The 18,834-nt window shown below is 53.0% G+C and overlaps 2 protein-coding genes across 6 annotated transcripts in view; one reads left to right on the forward strand and one right to left on the reverse strand.

Annotated features, from left to right (window-relative positions):
• Window positions 1-18,834, forward strand: part of ASPDH (aspartate dehydrogenase domain containing) — a 214,129-nt gene that overhangs the window by 155,836 nt on the left and 39,459 nt on the right. The window lies entirely within an intron of this gene.
• The window catches only part of MYH14 (myosin heavy chain 14), a 95,916-nt gene that overhangs the window by 3,745 nt on the left and 73,337 nt on the right, over window positions 1-18,834 (reverse strand). For all 5 annotated transcript variants that reach the window (XM_059665282.1, XM_059665281.1, XM_059665280.1 and 2 more), the window contains 12 exons: window positions 18,368-18,512; window positions 17,022-17,228; window positions 14,622-14,726; window positions 14,366-14,518; window positions 12,925-13,173; window positions 10,286-10,498; window positions 7,950-8,162; window positions 6,737-6,898; window positions 4,506-4,634; window positions 3,796-3,884; window positions 3,590-3,713; window positions 1,804-2,012 (listed from right to left, as the gene is read on the reverse strand). In XM_059665282.1, coding sequence (XP_059521265.1) covers window positions 1,804-2,012; window positions 3,590-3,713; window positions 3,796-3,884; window positions 4,506-4,634; window positions 6,737-6,898; window positions 7,950-8,162; window positions 10,286-10,498; window positions 12,925-13,173; window positions 14,366-14,518; window positions 14,622-14,726; window positions 17,022-17,228; window positions 18,368-18,512 — 1,998 coding nt within the window. The remainder of the gene's footprint in view (window positions 1-1,803; window positions 2,013-3,589; window positions 3,714-3,795; window positions 3,885-4,505; window positions 4,635-6,736; window positions 6,899-7,949; window positions 8,163-10,285; window positions 10,499-12,924; window positions 13,174-14,365; window positions 14,519-14,621; window positions 14,727-17,021; window positions 17,229-18,367; window positions 18,513-18,834) is intronic.

An 18,834-nucleotide genomic window follows, 5' to 3' on the forward strand; every position in this document is an offset into this window, starting at 1 on the left:
GACTGGACATTTAGCATATTAGGCTTTTATTATATAGGATTTTTAATATATTTTTAAAATTAATTTCAGAGAGGAAAGGAGAGGGAGAGAGAGATAGAAACATCAACAATGAGAGAAAATCATTGATCAGCTGCCTCCTGCACATCCCCCACTGGGGATCGAGCCCCAAACCTGGGCATGTACCCTGATTGGGAATTGAACTCTGACCTCCTGGTTCATAGGTCAATGCTCAACCACTGAGCCAAGGTGGCTGGGTGCCTGATGTTCTTTAAAGCATCTCCATCAGTTTTCTATAACCCACTAGGCCCCCCCCCCAACTGTATGACACCCTAATCCTCCACTCAGAAGCTGACCCACTGACCACTGTTCCCTGGTCAAACCATGGGCACTGTCCTGTCTCCTTGTGTCTCCTTTGCCCAGTGCCCCCCGGCCCCCAGCTTGTCAGTACCCAAACCCTGTCCCACTGCCCCCTGCACTCTGTCCTGACCCCTCCTCTCTGTCCTCACAGCCTTAACCCCCAGCTCAGACCTCATCCCACCCACCTGACCTTCCCTCCTGGGCCGGGAATTTTCTTTCTCCCTCTGTCTTTTCTTTCTCAATGTTCTTCTCTGACTAGGGCCCTGAACGCCTTTAACACTTTCCCTCCCTCTTGGAGCTTTGACTCTGCCATGTGAGCAATCCTGGGCCAGCCTGGAGCAGAGACAAGTTAGCCTCATTGTCCCAGGTGAGACCTTCGACATGGGAGAGCCAGCCAAGATCAGCAAACCAATCTAGCTGACCCTCAGGTGAGCAAAGGCGCATGAGTGAGACCCTGTAGGCTCAGAACAGCTGACCCAGCAGCCAGTCCAAAGACTCCTGAGCAATAATAAATGGTGGTGGTGGTTGTTGTTTAATGGGCAAAAGACTTAAACAGGCAGTCATTTCACAAAAGAGGTGATCCAAAATGCCAGTAAGCAAATGAAAACGTGTTCAATCTTATTACGCATGTGGCAAATGCTAATTTTTAATTGGATTTCATGGGGTGACATCTATACTAATAAAAGAGTAATATGCTAATTAGACCGGACATCCTTCCGGACAAAGCCACGGTGGCAGGAGCCGAGGCAGAGGTGGTTAGGGGCGGTCAGGCCGGCAGGGGAGGGCAGTTAGGAGTGACCAGGCTGGCAGGGGAGGGCAGTTAGGGGCGATCAGGTAGGCAGGCAGAGGCGGTTAGGGGTGATTGGGCCAGCAGGGGAGCAGTTAGGGGAGATCAGGCAGGCAGGCAGAGGTGGTAAGGGGCATCAGGCAGGCAAGCAGGTGAGCGGTTAGGAGCCAGTGGTCCCGGATTGCGAGAGGGATGTCCGACTACTGGTTTAGGCTCAATCCTGCAGGGATCGGGCCTAAACCTGCAGATGGACATCCCCCGGGGGCCCCAATTTGGAGAGGGTGCAGGCTGGGCTGAGGGACCCCACCCACGCACGAATTTCGTGCACTGGGCCTCTACTTGGTTAATAAAATTATTTGGTTTTCAGGGGAAATGGTTGTTGTTTTAAGCCACTAAGTTTTAGGATATTTGTTATGCAGCTTTAGCTACCTGCTACATTACTGTTTAAATCATACTTGTAGTGGAAGTACAGGTTCTTGCAGCTCAAAGCCTCTTAAATGATACAGAAAGTCAGCAACCATTAATATTATGATGCCTTTGCGATGTTTCAGACCAGATGTTTGTAAAACAACTCCCCTTCATCTCATTGACCAGAATGTGAGGGTTGTGCCGCCCCCCCCCCCCCCCCCCCGCCAGCCACACACCCCTCTCCCACCTACCTGCTTTCCTGCTCCAGCTGCTCCTCTGCCTGGGCCAGCTTCGACTCGAGGGCAGCGATGGTCATCTTCTGGCGGGCCCGGGCACCCGCGTCCTCCTCGCCTAGGCGTTCCCGGAGCTCCTGGATCTGCCGCTCCAGCTGCTGCCGCCCGCTCTCTGCCTTGGCTGAGAAGCTGCGCTCAGCGGACAGCTCTGTGGTCAGCGATTCCACCTGGGGCGGCGGGAGAGGCAGGGTGTCTCAGAGGAGAGGCGGTGAGTGAGTCCAGGCACCTCCCACAACTGAGTAGGCTGATGACTGCCAAGTGCAGAGCACAAAGCTGATACACACTAAACACTCAACACACATGAACGTGTGTTTTTTTCAGATCCACCTATCAGCCGACAGCATTACTTTTTGGATAGATTTGTGCTATTTTAGAAAAAGAAAGTTATTGATTGATTTTAGAGAGAGAGGGGAAGGGAGAGAGAGAAACATCAGTTTGTTGTTCCACTCAGTTATGCAGTCATTGGTTGCTTCTTGTAGGTGCCCTGACCGGGGATCAAACCCACAACCTTGGAGTATCGGGACGATGCTCTAACCAAAACCAGAACAGGTTTTTGCTATTTTAAAAAGCCTACAAGACTATCACAAACTTGCTTAAATGCTCTAAATTCTACCTCTGACTGTGAATGAAGGGCCTATTCCAAGGGTTATCACACTTTTTTTTTTTTTTTTTTTTGCAACAGGATCATCTGGGAAACTTATGGAAAAAAAAATGCAGACTGCATGGTCTCACCCTCCAGAGACTGTGATACAGCAGGTCTGAGTGGCCTCCATGAATGCGCTTTTTTTAAAAAAGGGAAGTGACTACTTAAAAAAAGTTTTAATTGATTTTAGAGGGAGAGGAAGGGAGAGGGCGAGAGGTAGAAACATTAATGATGAGAGAATCATTGATCAGCTGCCTCCTGCATGCCCCACACTGCTCCACACCGGGGATCAAGCCTGCCACCCAAGCATGTGCCCTGACTGGAATAGAACCCGGGACCCTTCAGTCCGCATGGCCGACACTCTATCCATGAGCCAAACCAGCCAGGGCTAGACCACAATTTAGAGTGTAGGGGTGCTCAGTGCTACTAGATTGATGATTGTTTCTAGGCCTTTTGGACAAGTGTGAACACATCCAAGTCAAATTCAGGATTACTCCTTCCTCCCTCCCTCCCTCCCTTCCTCCCTCCCTCCCTCCCTCCCTCCCTCCCTCCCTCCCTCCCTCCCTCCCTCCCTCCCTCCCTTCCTTTCTTCCTTCCTTCCTTCCTTCCTTCCTTCCTTCCTTCCTTCCTTCCTTCCTTCCTTCCTTCCTTCCTTCCTTCCTTCCTTCCTTCCTTCCTTCCTTCCGACACTGGTGATACCCAGTCAGGGCAACCAATGAATGCATAAATAACTAGAGCAGCAAATCCATGTTCTCTTGTGTTCATTCTCTCTCTCTCTCTCTCTCTCTCTCTCTCTCTCTCTCTCCCTCCCTCTCCTTGTGACTCTTGCAGAGACCAATTCCCGCTACCTCCCCCCTGGGCCCAGGACACTCCTATTGCCGCACATGCCACCTGTAATGTGACAGTGTAGTTCATCTCTGGGCTCAGCCCTCAAGAAGCCTCAGAAATACAAGCGAATGAAGGCATCACTACCTCCCTTCCTGAGAACTCCTATTCAACCTTCAAAACCCAACCCAGGCGCTCCTTTTGTTATGTCTGTTGAATAAGAGGCCTGAGGTTCTGGTCGGTCGGTGGGGCCGGCCGCGGGGCTGGGCGGCTCACCTGCAGCAGCAGCTTGCGGTAGCGGTCACCAAGCAGCTCCGCGTTGCTCTGCTCCTCCTCCAGCTCCTCTTCCATCTGCCCCAGGCGCCCCTCCAGCTGCCGCTTCTCATCCAGAATGGCTGCCCTAGGAGAATGCGACCAGGCGGGTGAGAGGGCAGGGCGGCCGGAGGGGGGGCCCTCGCCCCGCGTGACCATGGGCCACTCACTTGCTAAGGCTGCCGTTGGCCAGCTCGTCTGCCATCTCGTCCCGTTCCTGCTGGGCCTGCCTCCGGGCGCGGTCGGAAGCGGCCAGTTCCTGCGATGACCAGGGAGGGGTGGTCAGCGGGGTTGCGGGGGGCGGGCACCTGGGCACCAGCCTCGCTGCCTCTCACGCCTCAAGTCCTGTGGCCTTTTTTTTCATTGCACATGAACATGGGGGACTTTGGTGTGAGCTTCAATCCATACACAGAATTCTCCGGGGCCCTGACCACGATCCACCTCTTGCTGTCCGTCCCCAGGCCCCTCACCCTCACCACCTCCTCACTGAGCTCAAGCGTCTCCTTTCAAACCCGCCCCCCTTTCAGGTTCCCCCAGTCTCTGGGCCAGACCCCCACCTCTCTTCTCACGTCCTCTGACCCCTTACCACCCACAGCCACGCCCATCCTGCCCCTTTGCTCTCTGCCTGGTTCCTCCCTCCGTGTCCCCAGAGCCCAGACTCAGGGCTCATCCTCTCCCACCTCCCTGCCTCCAGCCCCGCTCAACTCCTGCTCATCCTCCCTCAGGCCCCAGACCAGGCCGCCCACATGCTCAGAACCCTCCCCAGGACTCCCCAATACCTCCAGGCGCAGTGTAGTTGGTACCACCCGCCACTTCCCAGCTTGGCCCACCCTCACCCCCACTTTCCACCCCAGACCCCGTTCGTCCATCCGGGCTTCACCTCCTGCAGCCGCAGCACCTCCGCCTCCAGCCCTTTCAGGCGCTTGTCACTCTCCCGGTTCTGGGCAAAGATCTCCTCCCGGGAGGTGCGTGTCTCCTCCACCTCCCGCCACAGCTCCTTCATCTGGGCCTGCGCAGAACAGAGGGGAGGTTTATGAGTGGCCAGGGTGTAAGTGGCGGGGCGGGACTCGAACCCAGGCCGTCCGGTTTCAGGGCTTACACTTCTAGCTGCTTTGCCACCTGGTTAATACGGCTTTGAGTGTGTAAAGATGCTGGCATAAGGGTTTTCTCTTCAAGGATGCTTAAATCAAAGGAAATTTAAACACAGCTCAGTGGTGGGTAGACTATGAACCAGGAGGTCACGGTTCAATTCCCAGTCAAGGGCACATGCCCGGGTTGCAGGCTCAATCCCCAGTAGGAGGCGTGCAGGAGGCAGCCAGTTGATGATTCTCTCTCATCATTGATGTTTCTATCCCTCGCTCCCTCTCCCTTCTTCTCTCTGAAATCAATAAATTTTTTTTTTTTTAAAGTTAAACACAAGCCACCATGAAAACTCCCACTCTATTTTTACAACAGAATAGTGCAAAGCTGTTAGTAACCATAGTGAGGGCAGCAGTGGGCTTGAGGGTAGTAAAACCATTGTCACTGTTATGAATATTATTTGCTTGGCCCTGGCTGGTTTGGCTCATTGGACAGAGCCTTGGCCTGTGGACTGAAGGGTCCCGGGTTCGATTCCAGTCAAGGGCACATGCCTGAGTTTCAGGCTCGGTCGCCAGTGGGGGGCATGCAGGAGGCAGCCGATCAATGATTCTCTCTCATCATCAAAGTATCTCTCTCTCTACCTCTATCTTCCTCTCTGATATCAATGAACATGTTTTTAAAAAATATCATTTGCTTGATAATAATAGCTTCTCAGTGTAGGCGTTTTCTTTCGGGGACCACATTGTGGCAATTCTTACTTCTGGAGGGATCTTTCTGCCCCAGGGCTGCCCAGTGGAAACGCATGAGGACAGTGATGGCGAACCTTTTGAGCTCGGCGTGTCAGCATTTTGAAAAACCCTAACTTAACTCTGGTGCCGTGTCACATATAGAAATTTTTTGATATTTGCAACCATAGTAGAACAAAGACTTATATTTTTGATATTTATTTTATATATTTAAATGCCATTTAACAAAGAAAAATCAACCAAAAAAATGAGTTCGCTTGTCACCTCTGACACGCATGTCATAGGTTCGCCATCACTGTATTAGGGGGATGTAAGCAGTTTCACGAGAGGTGAAATAAGTGTGAAGTGCAATAGCCTAATACACCCAAAAGGTTATTTCTGCTTCTAATAATGTAAAAATTACTGAGACATTTCACCTTTTTTCTCTTTTTTTGTACTAAGCCTTCTGAATCCAGTAGGTAATCATAATTTTGGACCCACCACATTATATAGATGCCCAATAGCCACACGGGGCTGGTACCCACTGTGGATAGCCCAATTCTATATGTAAGAAAAAAAGAGACCTGATGTCCTGGCCACCGGGCTCAGTTGGTTGGCGTGGTGTCCCGTGCACCAAAAGATTGTGGGTTCGAATCCCGGTCAGGGCACATACCTAGGTTTCGGGTTCGATCCCCAGTCAGGGCGCATACAGGAGGCAAGTGATTGATGTTTCTTTCTCACTCTGATGTTTCTCTCTCTCCCTTCCTCTCTCTAAAAATCAACAAAGACATATCCTTGGGCAAGGATTAAAAACTTTTTAAAGAATAAAATAGACTTGGCTTTTTAGAGCAGTTTTAGGTTCACGGCAATATTGGGCAGAAGGCACAGAGGTTTTCCATAGAGCCCTGTCCCCAGGCACCGCCTCCCCACCATGGACATCCCCCCCAGAGCGGGCCATTGTTACAAATGATGAACCCACCTTTTTACATCATTATAAAAAAAAAAAATTTTTTTTTCCCTAAACAACCAAATATAACGTTCACAATGTTATTTCCATTTCAAAAATTAAATAAAATGGGTGAATTGGCCTTAAAAATTAAGCATTTTAAATAAAGGCAATAAAAATATTAAAAGAACCAAGTGAGCCTTTGGGGCATGGATGTTATAAGGCCGGTGGGAAATCTGGGTGCTGCTGGGGGGTGGGGGGTGTAGGGAGGGGCCCAAGCTGGTCTCGCAGGAGCGGAGGTGGGGCCACCCATCCCCGGGCGTTAGCCCCGCCCCCTCCGGTTTAGGCCCCGCCCCTCACCTGCATCTTGCGCAGCTGCTTCACCGCCTCCTCCTTGCCCTGCCCGGCGGCCGAGGTCTGGGCCTTCAGCTCCTCCAGCTCCGCCTCCAGCTTCTTGCGCGCGGCCACCGCCAGGGCGCGCTGCTTGCGTTCCTCATCCCGCTCCACCTCTGCATCCCGCAGCTGGGGTGGGGCGGGGGGGGGGGGTGGGAGGTGGGGGGGGTAGGGATGGGCTCAGGGCACGGGGGCCCAGGCTCCCTCTACATGCCAGTGACAGAGACGTTCAACCCCTGCCCGGACCTGCAGCCCTGTTCCTCCTGCCCCGGCCTCCCCTCTGCGCCCATCCCCTCTCCAGCCCCCATCCCGCCCGGTCCTGCGGGGCTCCAGAGGGTCTCTCTACACTCGGAGTTGACCCTGCCCCTTCCCTGCTCCTGGCCCTCGTGGGCTCCCCAGCGCCCTGGGGGCCAAGTCTTGGGCCTTCACTCATGGCCGGATCAGGGGAGATTAAAAAAATACCCAGAGAGCCCGGCCCGCATGGCTCAGCGGTTGAGCATGACCCAGGAACCAAGCGGTCACTGGTTTATTCCCAGTCATTGCAGCTCAATCCCCAGTAGGGGGCGTGCAGGAGGCAGCTGATCTGTGATTCTCTCTCATCATTGTTTTTCTATCTCTTTCTCCCTCTCCTTTCCCCTTTGAAATCAATAAAAATATATTTTTAAAAAATACTCAGAGACCCCCCAGCCTGGGTCACGGTCTCCATTTCTCTTTCCAGGCCTCCCAGCTCCAGTTTCTGCCCCTCCAGTCCGCTGCCCACCAGGGTCCTAGGGGTCATTCTGACACTCAGAGCTGCCCCGCCCCCCATGCTCAGCACCCATCACATGGTACAGGCCCCGCCCAACACAGACCACAGGACTGAAGAGCAATGAATGAATGGTGCGGAGGGAACGCATGGAACACAGGAGGAAGCAGGTGGAAGAGGAAGTGAAGGAGGGAGTGAGGTTGTGGGTGAAGAGGGTGTGGACAAGCTGGTCAGTGAGCAGGTGATGAGTGCGTGGGGGGGTGCTGCGGGCTAGGGCCGTGGTGGGGAATGAGTTGGGGAAGAGGAGGCTGGTGGGCTAGCAGATGGGACTTGGAGAGCAGGTGGGCAGGTGGGAGGGTGGGACTTCCGGCCTCTCGCCCCCTGGAAGCCCCAAGGCACAGCCAGCTGGATGCCACCTGCAGCTCCCGCAGGTACCTGCTTGGCCAGCTGCCGCCGCCTCTCCTCGCCAGCCTCGTCTCGGCCCTGCAGGTCTCGCTCATGCTGGGCCTTGAGCGCCTGCACGGTCACTTCCAGGCGCAGCTTGGCGTCCTCGGCGGCCGTCAGCTCATCCTCCAGCTCTGTCACCTGCGTTCGCAGGTCACTGGCCGCCTGTTCGGCCGCCCGGCGGGCTCGCTCCAGCTCATGTACCTGGTGGGGGGAGAGAGAGTGAGCACGGGGCACCGGGGTCACTAGGAGGGGGCAGGCCAGGACCCTGGGAGAGTGAGGGGACCCCAAACCATGTGCCCATCTTAGTTCGTTCACTCATTCACGCCTCCGGCATTTCCTGTACACCGACTTACTATGTCTCATTCTGAGCCATTCAAAAGCCTTTTATGAAGAGCCTGAGTATGATAATCCTATTATCTGAAAGCTCCTGAGTCCAATTCAAGTGTCTGTTGGGTCAGCTGACTCTCACTCATGGTGGGTTATTTTCTCACGGGTTTTGTGATTTTGGATTGTGAGTTCATTTCACTGGGACTTCATCTTCGGGAATCTCGTGTGGAAATGGGTTGAAGGTGTGTAACTTCAGACTGCCCAGGATATCTCAGCTTGGGGGCGGGGGGGCTCCCAGACCTTTCAGGGAAGCATAAATTATTTAAAAAAATCCCACACAAATACACCGTGAAATAGATCTGGGCTTATGGATTCTTGCAGAGAACCACTCGCCCCATCTCTCTTTGTCGCGTCCTCAGAGAAGTGTCCCTTGACCTGTCAGGGCCTCCCTGTTACCCACACTCCTGGCCCTGAGCCCCTCTCCGACTCACCCCTCATCACATGGTCATTTAACACGTGCCTAACGGTCCTTTCACAACACCTGCCTCCCACACTGCACTGTGGCTCCACGGGGCAGGGACCACGGCTCAGTGACCCCCATGGGAACGTGTCAGTGACAGTGTCTACTTTTAGCCCTTGGAGGGGGGCACTGGTCTCCCCTCCTATTTGGCACCTGCCAATCAACTTGGTTTACATGAAGGAATCCAACTTTGTCACATCAATACCCTCTCTCCCAGAAAAGGCCCTTGGACTCACTCCACATAACCTGAGTTCCCCCCAAGGATAGGCTTTAGTAGCTCGAGAATGAGTTGGATTTTGGCTCCAGTCACGGGGGGGTGCAGGCCAAAGGTCCATTTCAAGTTTGCGGGTTCTCTCCAGGCCTGGCTAAAAGCTCCATTGTATCGACGCCAAAGCCCAGGGACTCAACAAAACACGCATTCAGGCCCTAGCCGGTTTGGCTCACTGGATAGAGCGTCGGCCTGCGGACTGAAGGGTCCCAGGTTCGATTCCGGTCAAGGGCATGTACCTTGGTTGCAGGCACATCCCCAGTAGGGAGTGTGCAAGAGGCAGCTGATCAATGCTTCTCTCTCATCGATGTTTCTAACTCTCTATCCCTCTCCCTTCCTCTCGGTAAAAAATCAATAAAACATATTTAACAATAATAATAAACACGCATTCAGTCAGTGCCTCCGTCATCAAGCAGGTGGCTCTGTCCTCGGCCTGGCATGGCTGGTGCCTCACAAACATATGTATTGTGTGAAGGAAGGATGAAGGGGGGGGTGGGCCTTTCAGAGGGCTGGGCACTGGATGGGTGAGGGGCCTGGGAACAGGCCGGGGGGTGCCCCTCACAGGCCCTGGAGGGATGTATGAGTCGGGGGAAGACAGAGGCCTGGTGGGGAAGGCCTGTGTGGGCTTCGGGGTGACGAGGTGGTGACTCCTCACACTGTGGGTCTGTGTGTGCGTGTGTGCGTGCACACATACTCATGTCTAGGGAGTGATTCTCAGCCTGTGTGTGTTGTAGTAAATTCTCTTCATGTTTTCTGTCTCCGAATATTCACACACACGTGTGTACACATGCTCTATGTGTACATGCGAATGTCTGTGCTTCAGGCCCTAGCCGGTTTGGCTCACTGGATAGAGCGTCAGCCTGTGGACTGAAGGGTCCCAGGTTCGATTCCGGTCAAGGGCATGTACCTTGGTTGCAGGCACATCCCCAGTAGGAAGATTCTCCTCACATGCCATGGACACACACAGGGACAGGTATGTTTTGTGGGCAGCGCTCACATGTTGTGTGTGAACATGTGTGTTCGACAGAAGAGTCTCCACATGGTCTCTGTGTCTGTGAACACGTGGGTTTGGTCAGAAGCTCTGCTCCTATTGTGTGCGTGTGTATGAACACGTGACATGGATGACTGGGTCCCTTCATGCTCTGCATGTGACAGCACACGTGTGCATGCAGTTGTCACAGGGTTGTCTGGGGAGAGGGCCCCACTCACGCTCTTGCCCACGTCATCCTTGCTGCTCAGCAGTGCCTCCAGCTCCGCCCGGAGGGCCCGGTTCTGCCGCTCCAGCTCCTCACGCGCTTCCTGCTCCTCCTCCAGCGCCCGAGTCAGCGACAGGGTCCGGGCCTCACGCTCCCGGCCCTCGGCCTCCACCCGCTCGCGCTCCTCCACCGCCCGCAGCACAGCGGCCTTCTCCTCTGCCAGGAGCTTGGGGGTTGCAGGAGACAGGGTGGGGGAAACAGATTAGCTGAAAGGAGTGTACAAGGGGGTGGGGAATAGGGAACAGCCAGGGACAGAGACAGACAGATAGACAGGCAGATAGGCAGAAAGGCAGAGGCAGAGACACAAGAGGGAGGTAGAGGGATTAAGATTGCAAACTAGCTCCACTCTTCAATGGGTCAAACTCATCAGCTGCTCACTGTGGACACTGAACAGAGGAAAGGGTTTCTTCCTTTTGGGGAAGTGATAGAAGAAAACATATACCTATATTTCAAAAATTTACTTGAACCTTTACTGTTTTCTTTGCAGGCACAGTGATTTAAAACAGTAACATTTACAATAGAGGCAAAGCAAGGAAGAGGGTGGACTCAGTCAAGAGAAAAATCAGTCCATGAAAATAGATCCACAGATGACCTTGATATCATCAGACAAGGGCTATGATAAGTAAGTTTCAGGACAAGACGGATACAATGGATGAAGAGATGGTTATTTCAGGAGGGATTAGAAATGGTGAAACAGAACCAATCAGAACTAAAAACTATAATTTCCAAACTCAAAATGTCCATGGAAGAAACTGAGGGTAGATTAGACACAGAAGAATTAGTGCACTAGAAAACAGGTCAATAGAAATGATCCAAATAGAGTGAAGAAAAAAAAAAAGTGTAAAAAAATTAACAGTCCTAGCTGGTTTGGCTCAGTGGATAGAGCGTCAGCTTGCGGACTGAAGGGTCCTGGGTTCAATTCCAGTCAAGGGCACATGCCAGGGTTGTGGGCTCGATCCCCAGGAGGGGGCTTGCAGGAGGCAACCAATCAATGATTCTTTCTCATCACTGATGTTTCCATCTCTGTCTCCTTCTCCCTTCCTCTCTGAAATCAATAAAAATATATACTTTAAAAAAATTAACAGAGGTTTAATAATCCACAAGCCAGCACCAGGCAGTCAAACATACATGTGTTTGGAACTGGAAGAAACCCAATGGGATCTAGAAAAAAATAAAATCTACCAGCACTAATGAGCGAGTATAGCTAGATTGTAGGAAACAATATCAAAATATACAAAAATTGCTTGTATTTCTATACACTAGCAGTCAGAAATTGAAACAAAAACAATACCATTAAAATAGCATCAAAAATATAAAATGCTTAGAAATAAATCTGAAAAAAGATGTGAAAGATATACACTGAAAATTACAAAATATTCCTGAGCTAAATTAAAAGTCTAAGCCCCCATTCCACTCTCCCCCAAAAAGATCTAACCTGGCTAGCGTAGCTCAGTGGTTGAGCATTGACCAGGGAATCAGGAGATCATGGTTCCATTCGGGTTGGGGCCCAGCTAGGGCACATGCCCAGGTTGCAGGCTTGATCCCCAGCAGGGGGCATGCAGGAGGCAGCTGGTCAATGATTCTCTCTTATCATTGATGTTTCTATCCCTCTCCTTCTCCCTCTCTGAAATCAATAAAAAATATATTAAAAAAAAATAAAGATCTAAATATATGGACCATGTTCCTGGGCCGGAAAACTCAATATTATTAAGATGTCAGTTCTTTCAAAATTGACCTAGAGATTCAACGCAATCTCAAATCAGGAGGATTTTTGTGGTGCAGAAACTGACACACTGATTCTGAAATACATGTGAAAATGCGTAGGACCTAGAAGAGGTACATGTTGTCAAATACCAACGATAAAGAGAACAAACTGAAACCAGCTAGAAAAACATATCACGTGACCCTCGGGGAAACCATGATTTCAATGTCTGCTAACTTTTCACTTGAGACGATGGAAGCCAGAGATCATGGAATGATCTCTCCCAAGTGCCGAAAGAACAAAACTGTTTACCTAGAATTCTCTATCCAGCGAAAACAGCTTTCAAAAGTGAAGGCCCAATAGTGATGCCTCCATTTTCTAGATGAAAAAACACCAGGCTCAGAGAGGGTGGAGCAGTTTGCCCAGCCACACAGCCTGGAAGAGACTGAGCTGAGATCCAAAACTCCAGGCTGGCTGATCTTAATGCGCTGGGGTTGTGTGATATTTATTTCATCTTCAGATCGCCCGATGCTTGTTATTATCCCCATTTCCTAGATGGGCACACTGAGGCTGAAATGGGGAAAGCCGCTTCCCCAAGGCACACGGAGAGCCGGCAGGAGCAGTGAGATGTATTTCATTTAACTCTCGCCAGCACCCTTTGGTGCACCTTCAGGACATGTTTGGGAGGACAAGGAGGGGCTGCCAATGGGTGCCTTATTTTATAGACTCAGAGGGAAGAAGCATCTTGCCCTAGGATCCCCGCCCCCCCAAGTTCACAGTGGAGCTGTGACATCACACATTCCTCATTGCCCACAGTGACCCTGGGAGGCAGGATTAGCATCCTGCCGGCCCAGCAGAGTAACGGGGTACGGGGTACCAAGGGGGCCCACCTGGTCGAATTTGCGCTGCTTCTTCTCCAGTGTGCTCACGAGCTGCCGCTGTTGCTCCAGGTCCATGGTGGCGTCGTCCAGCTCCTGCTGCAGCCGCCGGCGGCCCCGCTCCAGCCGCTCCACCACCTCCGTCTTTTCTGTCAGGCGTTGCATCAGGGCCTCCGCCTCGCGGGCAGCCCGGCGCCGAGCCTCCTCGCCTGCCTCCAGTGCCCCTGCCTCCTCCTCCTGGCGCCGCCGCCACTCTGAGAGCTGGGGGGTGTGGGGTGGGGAGGAGAGAGGGTGGTGGCAGTCATGGCTGTGACCGAGGTGTGAGCTGGTAGTGCCCCAGTTCCCAGATGAGGAGACTGAGGCCTGAAGAGGGAAATGGCTCACTGCACTGGAGGAGGGTTGAGGCTGTGAGTTCTACGACCCTTAGCTTTCCCAGGAGATTAAAACTATTCCTTCTGGGACCAAGACGGCGAGTCAGACCCGGGCTCTGCCCTGGGGAACCCCCAGTCTGATGGAGAGAACTGAGTGTCGCAGCCAGGGTGATGGAGGCTACGGTATGGGAGCCAGGGGAGTCCTCAGGAGGGGCTTAGCATCTGTTTAGAACATTTAAGGGAGACTTCCTGGAGGAGGGGGCATTTGCAATGGATCTTAAAGTATACACAGGAGTTTGCCAGTTGAAGGAGGACATTTGCAGGCATGCACTCCATGCTCATTCATTCAGCCTCCCATAAACCAGGCTCTCTGTTGGCCCACGTTGGGGACCTGATCTAACTCAGGGTCCCCCTTTAAAGGAGCTCCCCATTTGGTGGTGGGGGGACTCATGGGCAGAGAGTGTTCCAGCCCAGGGTGATTGGTGTGGGAACGGGGAGAAAGAGGGTTGTGGGAGCTCAGAGGAGGGTGGCCAGGGACTTCCCACGATAGGGGGCGCTGACGCTGAGTCCTGAAGAATGAAACGGGTTTCCCAAGCGAAGTGGGGAAGGAGAGGAGAGAGGAATGCAGCTGAAGACAAAGGGGAGGACCAGAGAATGCAGGGCCTCGGATGCCCGGCTGAGAGGCATGCGCTTTGTCCAGGGGAGCCGGGAGCCATGGCCAGCTGTCAGCAAGGGGAGGGCAGGGCCAGCTCTGGGGCAGGAAGGCCGTGTGGAGAATGAGCGGGAAGAGAGAGGAGAGACTGGAGGCAGGGGGGCGTGAAGGGAGGCTGAGAGGAGGATCCGGGGGCAGAGGACGAGGCCTCAGCAGGGCTGGGCGGTGTAGATGGAAAGTGGGCGATAAAACAGAAAGTCCGGGCTCTGCACCGACGGGTTGTGGGGCTGAGTGACAGTCAGAGGCGGGATTGGCACCCAGAAGTCTGGGCTCTGACTGGTCGGATAACAGGGCCGTCTCTGAGCCAGGGAACCAGCAGGAGCAGGTTGGGGGACTAAGTGTCCCCTGGTCTCCCCCCAGGACTTCTCACCTGGACCTGGGCGGTCTGCAGCTCACGGCCGGCCCGCTCCCTGGCGGCCGCCTCCTCCTCCAGCTGCTCCCGTAGCCCGGACACGTCAGCCTCCAAGGCTCGCACCCGGGACCCCAAGGCCAGCTTTGCCCTGGTCTCCTCCTGCAGAAGCTCCTGTAGGTGGGGGGGGGGGAGGGGGGAGAATGGAGGTCAGGTGTGGGCAGAAAGGTGGGAGGGGCTGGGTACAAGGGCGGGGCTGGTGCGGGGGAGAGGTCACCTGGGCATCATGCAGTTGGGCCTCTGTGCTGCTCAGCTCCTTGCTCAGCCTGATGGCTCTGGACTCGGCCTCACTCAGTGCCCCAGACACGTTCTCGAGTTCAGCCTGTGGGAAAGGGGCACCTTCCAATGGCGGCTTCCACCCAGCCGACCCCAGCGGCTCCTCCACCTCCAATCCCTACCACACGGCTGGTGGGAATGTGACTGGCACAGCCACTGTGGAAAACAGTCTGGCAGTTCCTCCAACGGTTAAACATAGAGTCTGCCTATTGCCTAGCAATTCCGCTCCGAGGTGTGAACCCAAGAGAAATGAAGACATATGTCCAAGCAAACACATGTACAGGGACGTTCAGAGCAGCATCAGTCACAACATCACAAGAGAGAAAGGTAGAAACAACTCAAATATTCATCAGCTGGTGAGTGGATAAACAGAACGTGCCCAGGAACTATTCTAAGGGCTTTACAACTTTTGGCTCACTGGATTCACACACCAACCCTCAGAGGCAGATGCCACTACTATTCCCAGTTTACATAAAGGAAAGCTGAGGCACAGAGAGGTCAGGAAAGGTGCCTGGGAGCACACAGCTACAGCTGGTGGAACTGAGATTTGAGCCCAGGCAGAATGGCTCTGGAGCGGTGCTGTCTGAGATGGCAGCCACCAGCCAGATGCAGCCATTTACACTAAAATAAAATAAAAGCAAAAATCCAGTTCCTCGCTGTACTTGGCCACATTTCAAGGGCTCACTAGCCGAGTGGATAGCATAAATACAGAAAATCCCCAACACTAAAGAAACTTCCGGATAGAACTTCTGCTCTCAGCCACCAAACTGGACTCTTGGTGCCACTTTTACTCCTGCAATATGCCAAGTGCTTGGCACAGTGGTGGCTGCATAGCATGGTTCCATTTGGGATAGGCCCTCGTGGTCCCCCCAGATCCATTCTCCCTTGGTCCCACTGTGACCGGCTATTGACCAGGCCCATGACTGTCAGCTAGAAACTACATTTCCCAGCCTCCCTTACAGTGAGCTGTGGTCATGTGATTATGGTATGGCCAATGACATGCAAGCAAGTGATGTATGCAAATTCTGTCCCTTCCTCAGCTGGAGCACAGATGTGCCCACAACCGAGATTCCACTCTGAAGATGAGGAGGTCAACGCCCTCGGGAATAGTGACCGGGCTCTTGAGTGACCGCATGGAGCATAGGGTCCGCCAGCCTCAAATGCTTACCTTGAGCCTTTTTCTTTTTAAAATATTTTTATTGATTTCAGAGAGGAAGAAAGAGGGAGAGATAGAAACATCAATGATGAGAGAGAATCATCGATTGGCTGCCTCCTGCATGCCCCCCACTGGGGATCAAGCCTGCAACCCGGGCATGTGCCCTTGACTGGAATCAAACCTGGGACCCTTTCAGTCCGCAGGCTGACACTCTATCCACTAAGCTAAACCAGTTAGGGTTTGAGCCTGTTTCTGGAGAGGGAAAGATGTGTGTTTTATTCAAGATGATGATTTCTGGGGTCTCTTTGTTATAGCAGCCTAACCTTTACTCTAATGAATACACACTTTTCATCTGGAAATTAAGAAGTGTAGCGGTGGGGTGTTATCCCTGGGGGGGTGGGGGGGGTGTTGGGGAATTAAGGTCAGTCTTCCCTCTGTTGTTTTTGCTATTTGTGTCCTCAATAATGAGCAGGTACTGGTCATTTAGTTAAAAAGCCCAGAGCCCACTGCTCGCCTCGTAGTCACAGAATGGTATTGTCCTCACACGGTTCCAGGCATTCACTGTGGCCTCTTCTAATCAGACCACGGATCATTTAAGGCCCAAAGAGAAGAGTGGAGGCTGGGGCTGTGGCAGGGTTAAGAGCTACAGGGTCAGGCAGGCCTGGGTTCGAGTTCCAGCTCTGAATGACTTTAGACCAGCGGTTCTCAACCTGTGGGTCCCGACCCCTTTGGCGGTCGAATGACCCTTTCACAGGGGTCGCCTAAGACCATCCTGCATATCAGATATTTACATGACGATTCATAACAGTGGCAACATGACAGTTATGAAGTAGCAACGGAAATAATTTTGTGGTGGGGTCACCACATGAGGAACTGGATTTAAAGGGCCAGAAGGTTGAGAACCACTGCTTTAGACACTCAACCTCACCTCCCTGGGCCTCAGTTTCCTCGTATGTAAAGTGGGGACAGGATTAGCACTGCCACCAAAGAGCAGTCGGGAGGATGCCGTGAAATACACAGGATGTTTGGTACGTAGTAACCTCTCTCCAAATACTTGCCACGCGCGCGTGGTGATGTTGGGAAAGTTGGAAGGGACGGACAACAGGGCCGACGTGGACCAAACAGGAGCCCAGAGAGGCGGTCTCACTCAAGGTCACAGAGCAGAGACCACCGCGGCCCGCTCACCTGGGCTCGCTGCAGCTTCTCCGCAGCCTCTGCGCGTGCCCGCTCTCCGTCGCCGGCCCGGCCCTGCACCTCCTGTAGCTGTGACTCCAGGCGGCGCCTCCGCTGCTCGCCCTCCTGCCGCGAGGCCTGCAGGTTACTCAGCTCTGCCCGCAGCTCAGACACCTCGGTCTCCAGAGCCAGCCGGGTCTTGTCCCAGACACCTTTGCCCTGGCAGGGGGAGAGAAACAAGCAAAGGTTTAAGGTTCCCGCATCAACCAGGTGGGGCACATTCCTGCCTCAGGGCCTTTGCACTGGCTCTTCCCACTACCTGGAACTCACTTCCCTCTGATGCCGGGATGGCTCAACTCACCTCCCTCAATTTAAAAAAAAAAAAAAAAAAAAAAAATATATATATATATATATATATATATATATATATATATATTTAAATATATTTTTATGGATTTCAGAGAGGAAGGGAAAAGGAGAGAGATGGAAACATCAATGATGAGTGCAGCTGGCATGGCTCAGTGGTTGAGCATCAACCTATGAACAAGAAGGTCATGATTCGATTCCTGGTCAGGGCACATGCCCAGGTTGTGGGCTCGATCCCCAGTGTGGGGCATGCAGGAGGCAGTCGATCCATGATTCTCTCTCATCATTGATGTTTCTATCTTTTTCTCCCTCTCCCTTCCTCTCTGAAATCAATAAAAATGTATTAAAAAAAAAAAAAAGAAACATCAGTGATGACAGAGGATCATGGATGGGCTGCCTCCTGCAAGTCCCACACTGGGGATGGAGCCTGCAACCTGGGCATGTGCCCTGACCGAGAATCGAACCGTGACCTCCTGGATTATAGGTTGACACTCAACCACTGAGCCACCGTGGCCAGGCACCTCCCTCAGTTTCTTCATTCGATGTCCCCTTCTCACCCAGTCCCTCCAAGGTTCTGCTTAAAATCACAAACCGCCCACCTCGCACCTGATCCCCTCTTCCGGGCCCTCGTTTTCCCACAGCACTTAGTACCCCAACAGCTATTATGAATGTTTATATTGTCTGCTCTCTGCCGCTCCTGCCAGAACGTGCACCCCACAGGGGAGGGAGCGTTGGTTGTTTTGTTCACCGCTGGGTGCCTAGTACCATCCCAGGAACACAGTGTGTGCTCAGTGAATGCTGAATGAAGGGGAAGTGAGGACATGAATACGTAAGGAAAGAACCCCGTAAGGAAAGAACCCCGTAAGGAAAGAACCCCGGACAGATGGGCCGGCCTAGAGCCAGCCAGCGGTACCACCTCCAACCCAGCTCCACGGCCCCCAGAACTGCCCTCACCCTCTACCCCCCCAACCCCCCCTCCTGCCCTAACCCACCCTCCGGGCCTGCTCCAGCTGTTCCGCCAGCTCTCCCAGCGCCTGGCCGTGGCGCTGCCTCAGCTCCTGCACCGCCATCTCGTGAATGCGGGTCTCCTCCTCCAGAGCCTTCTTCAACTCCGTCACCTCCTGTTCCCTCTTGGACCTTTGGGGCAGGGGGAGGGGACAGAATTTCAGAACAGAGGAAGGCAAGGGCTTTGGGGGAGCCCCTGACAGCTAGTTGTGCTTTTTTTTATTTTTTCTCTCCAAGGATGGGGACCTCATGCTACATTCCTTAAAGAATCTAGGCAATGATGCTGTGCAAGGAATGTGGCTCTAAGGGTGAACTCCTACTCATCCTTCAAAACCCTGTTCAAAAGGCCCCTTCTCAGGGAAGTCTTCCTGAACTCCCTCCCACAGAAGTGCCTTAGGGGCCTTTGCTTATCATGCAATGCTACTCCATTAAAGCAGGCTTTGTCCTGGATTGG

Source organism: Myotis daubentonii, chromosome 15 (genome assembly GCF_963259705.1).
Source record: "Myotis daubentonii chromosome 15, mMyoDau2.1, whole genome shotgun sequence".
NCBI lineage: Eukaryota > Metazoa > Chordata > Mammalia > Chiroptera > Vespertilionidae > Myotis > Myotis daubentonii.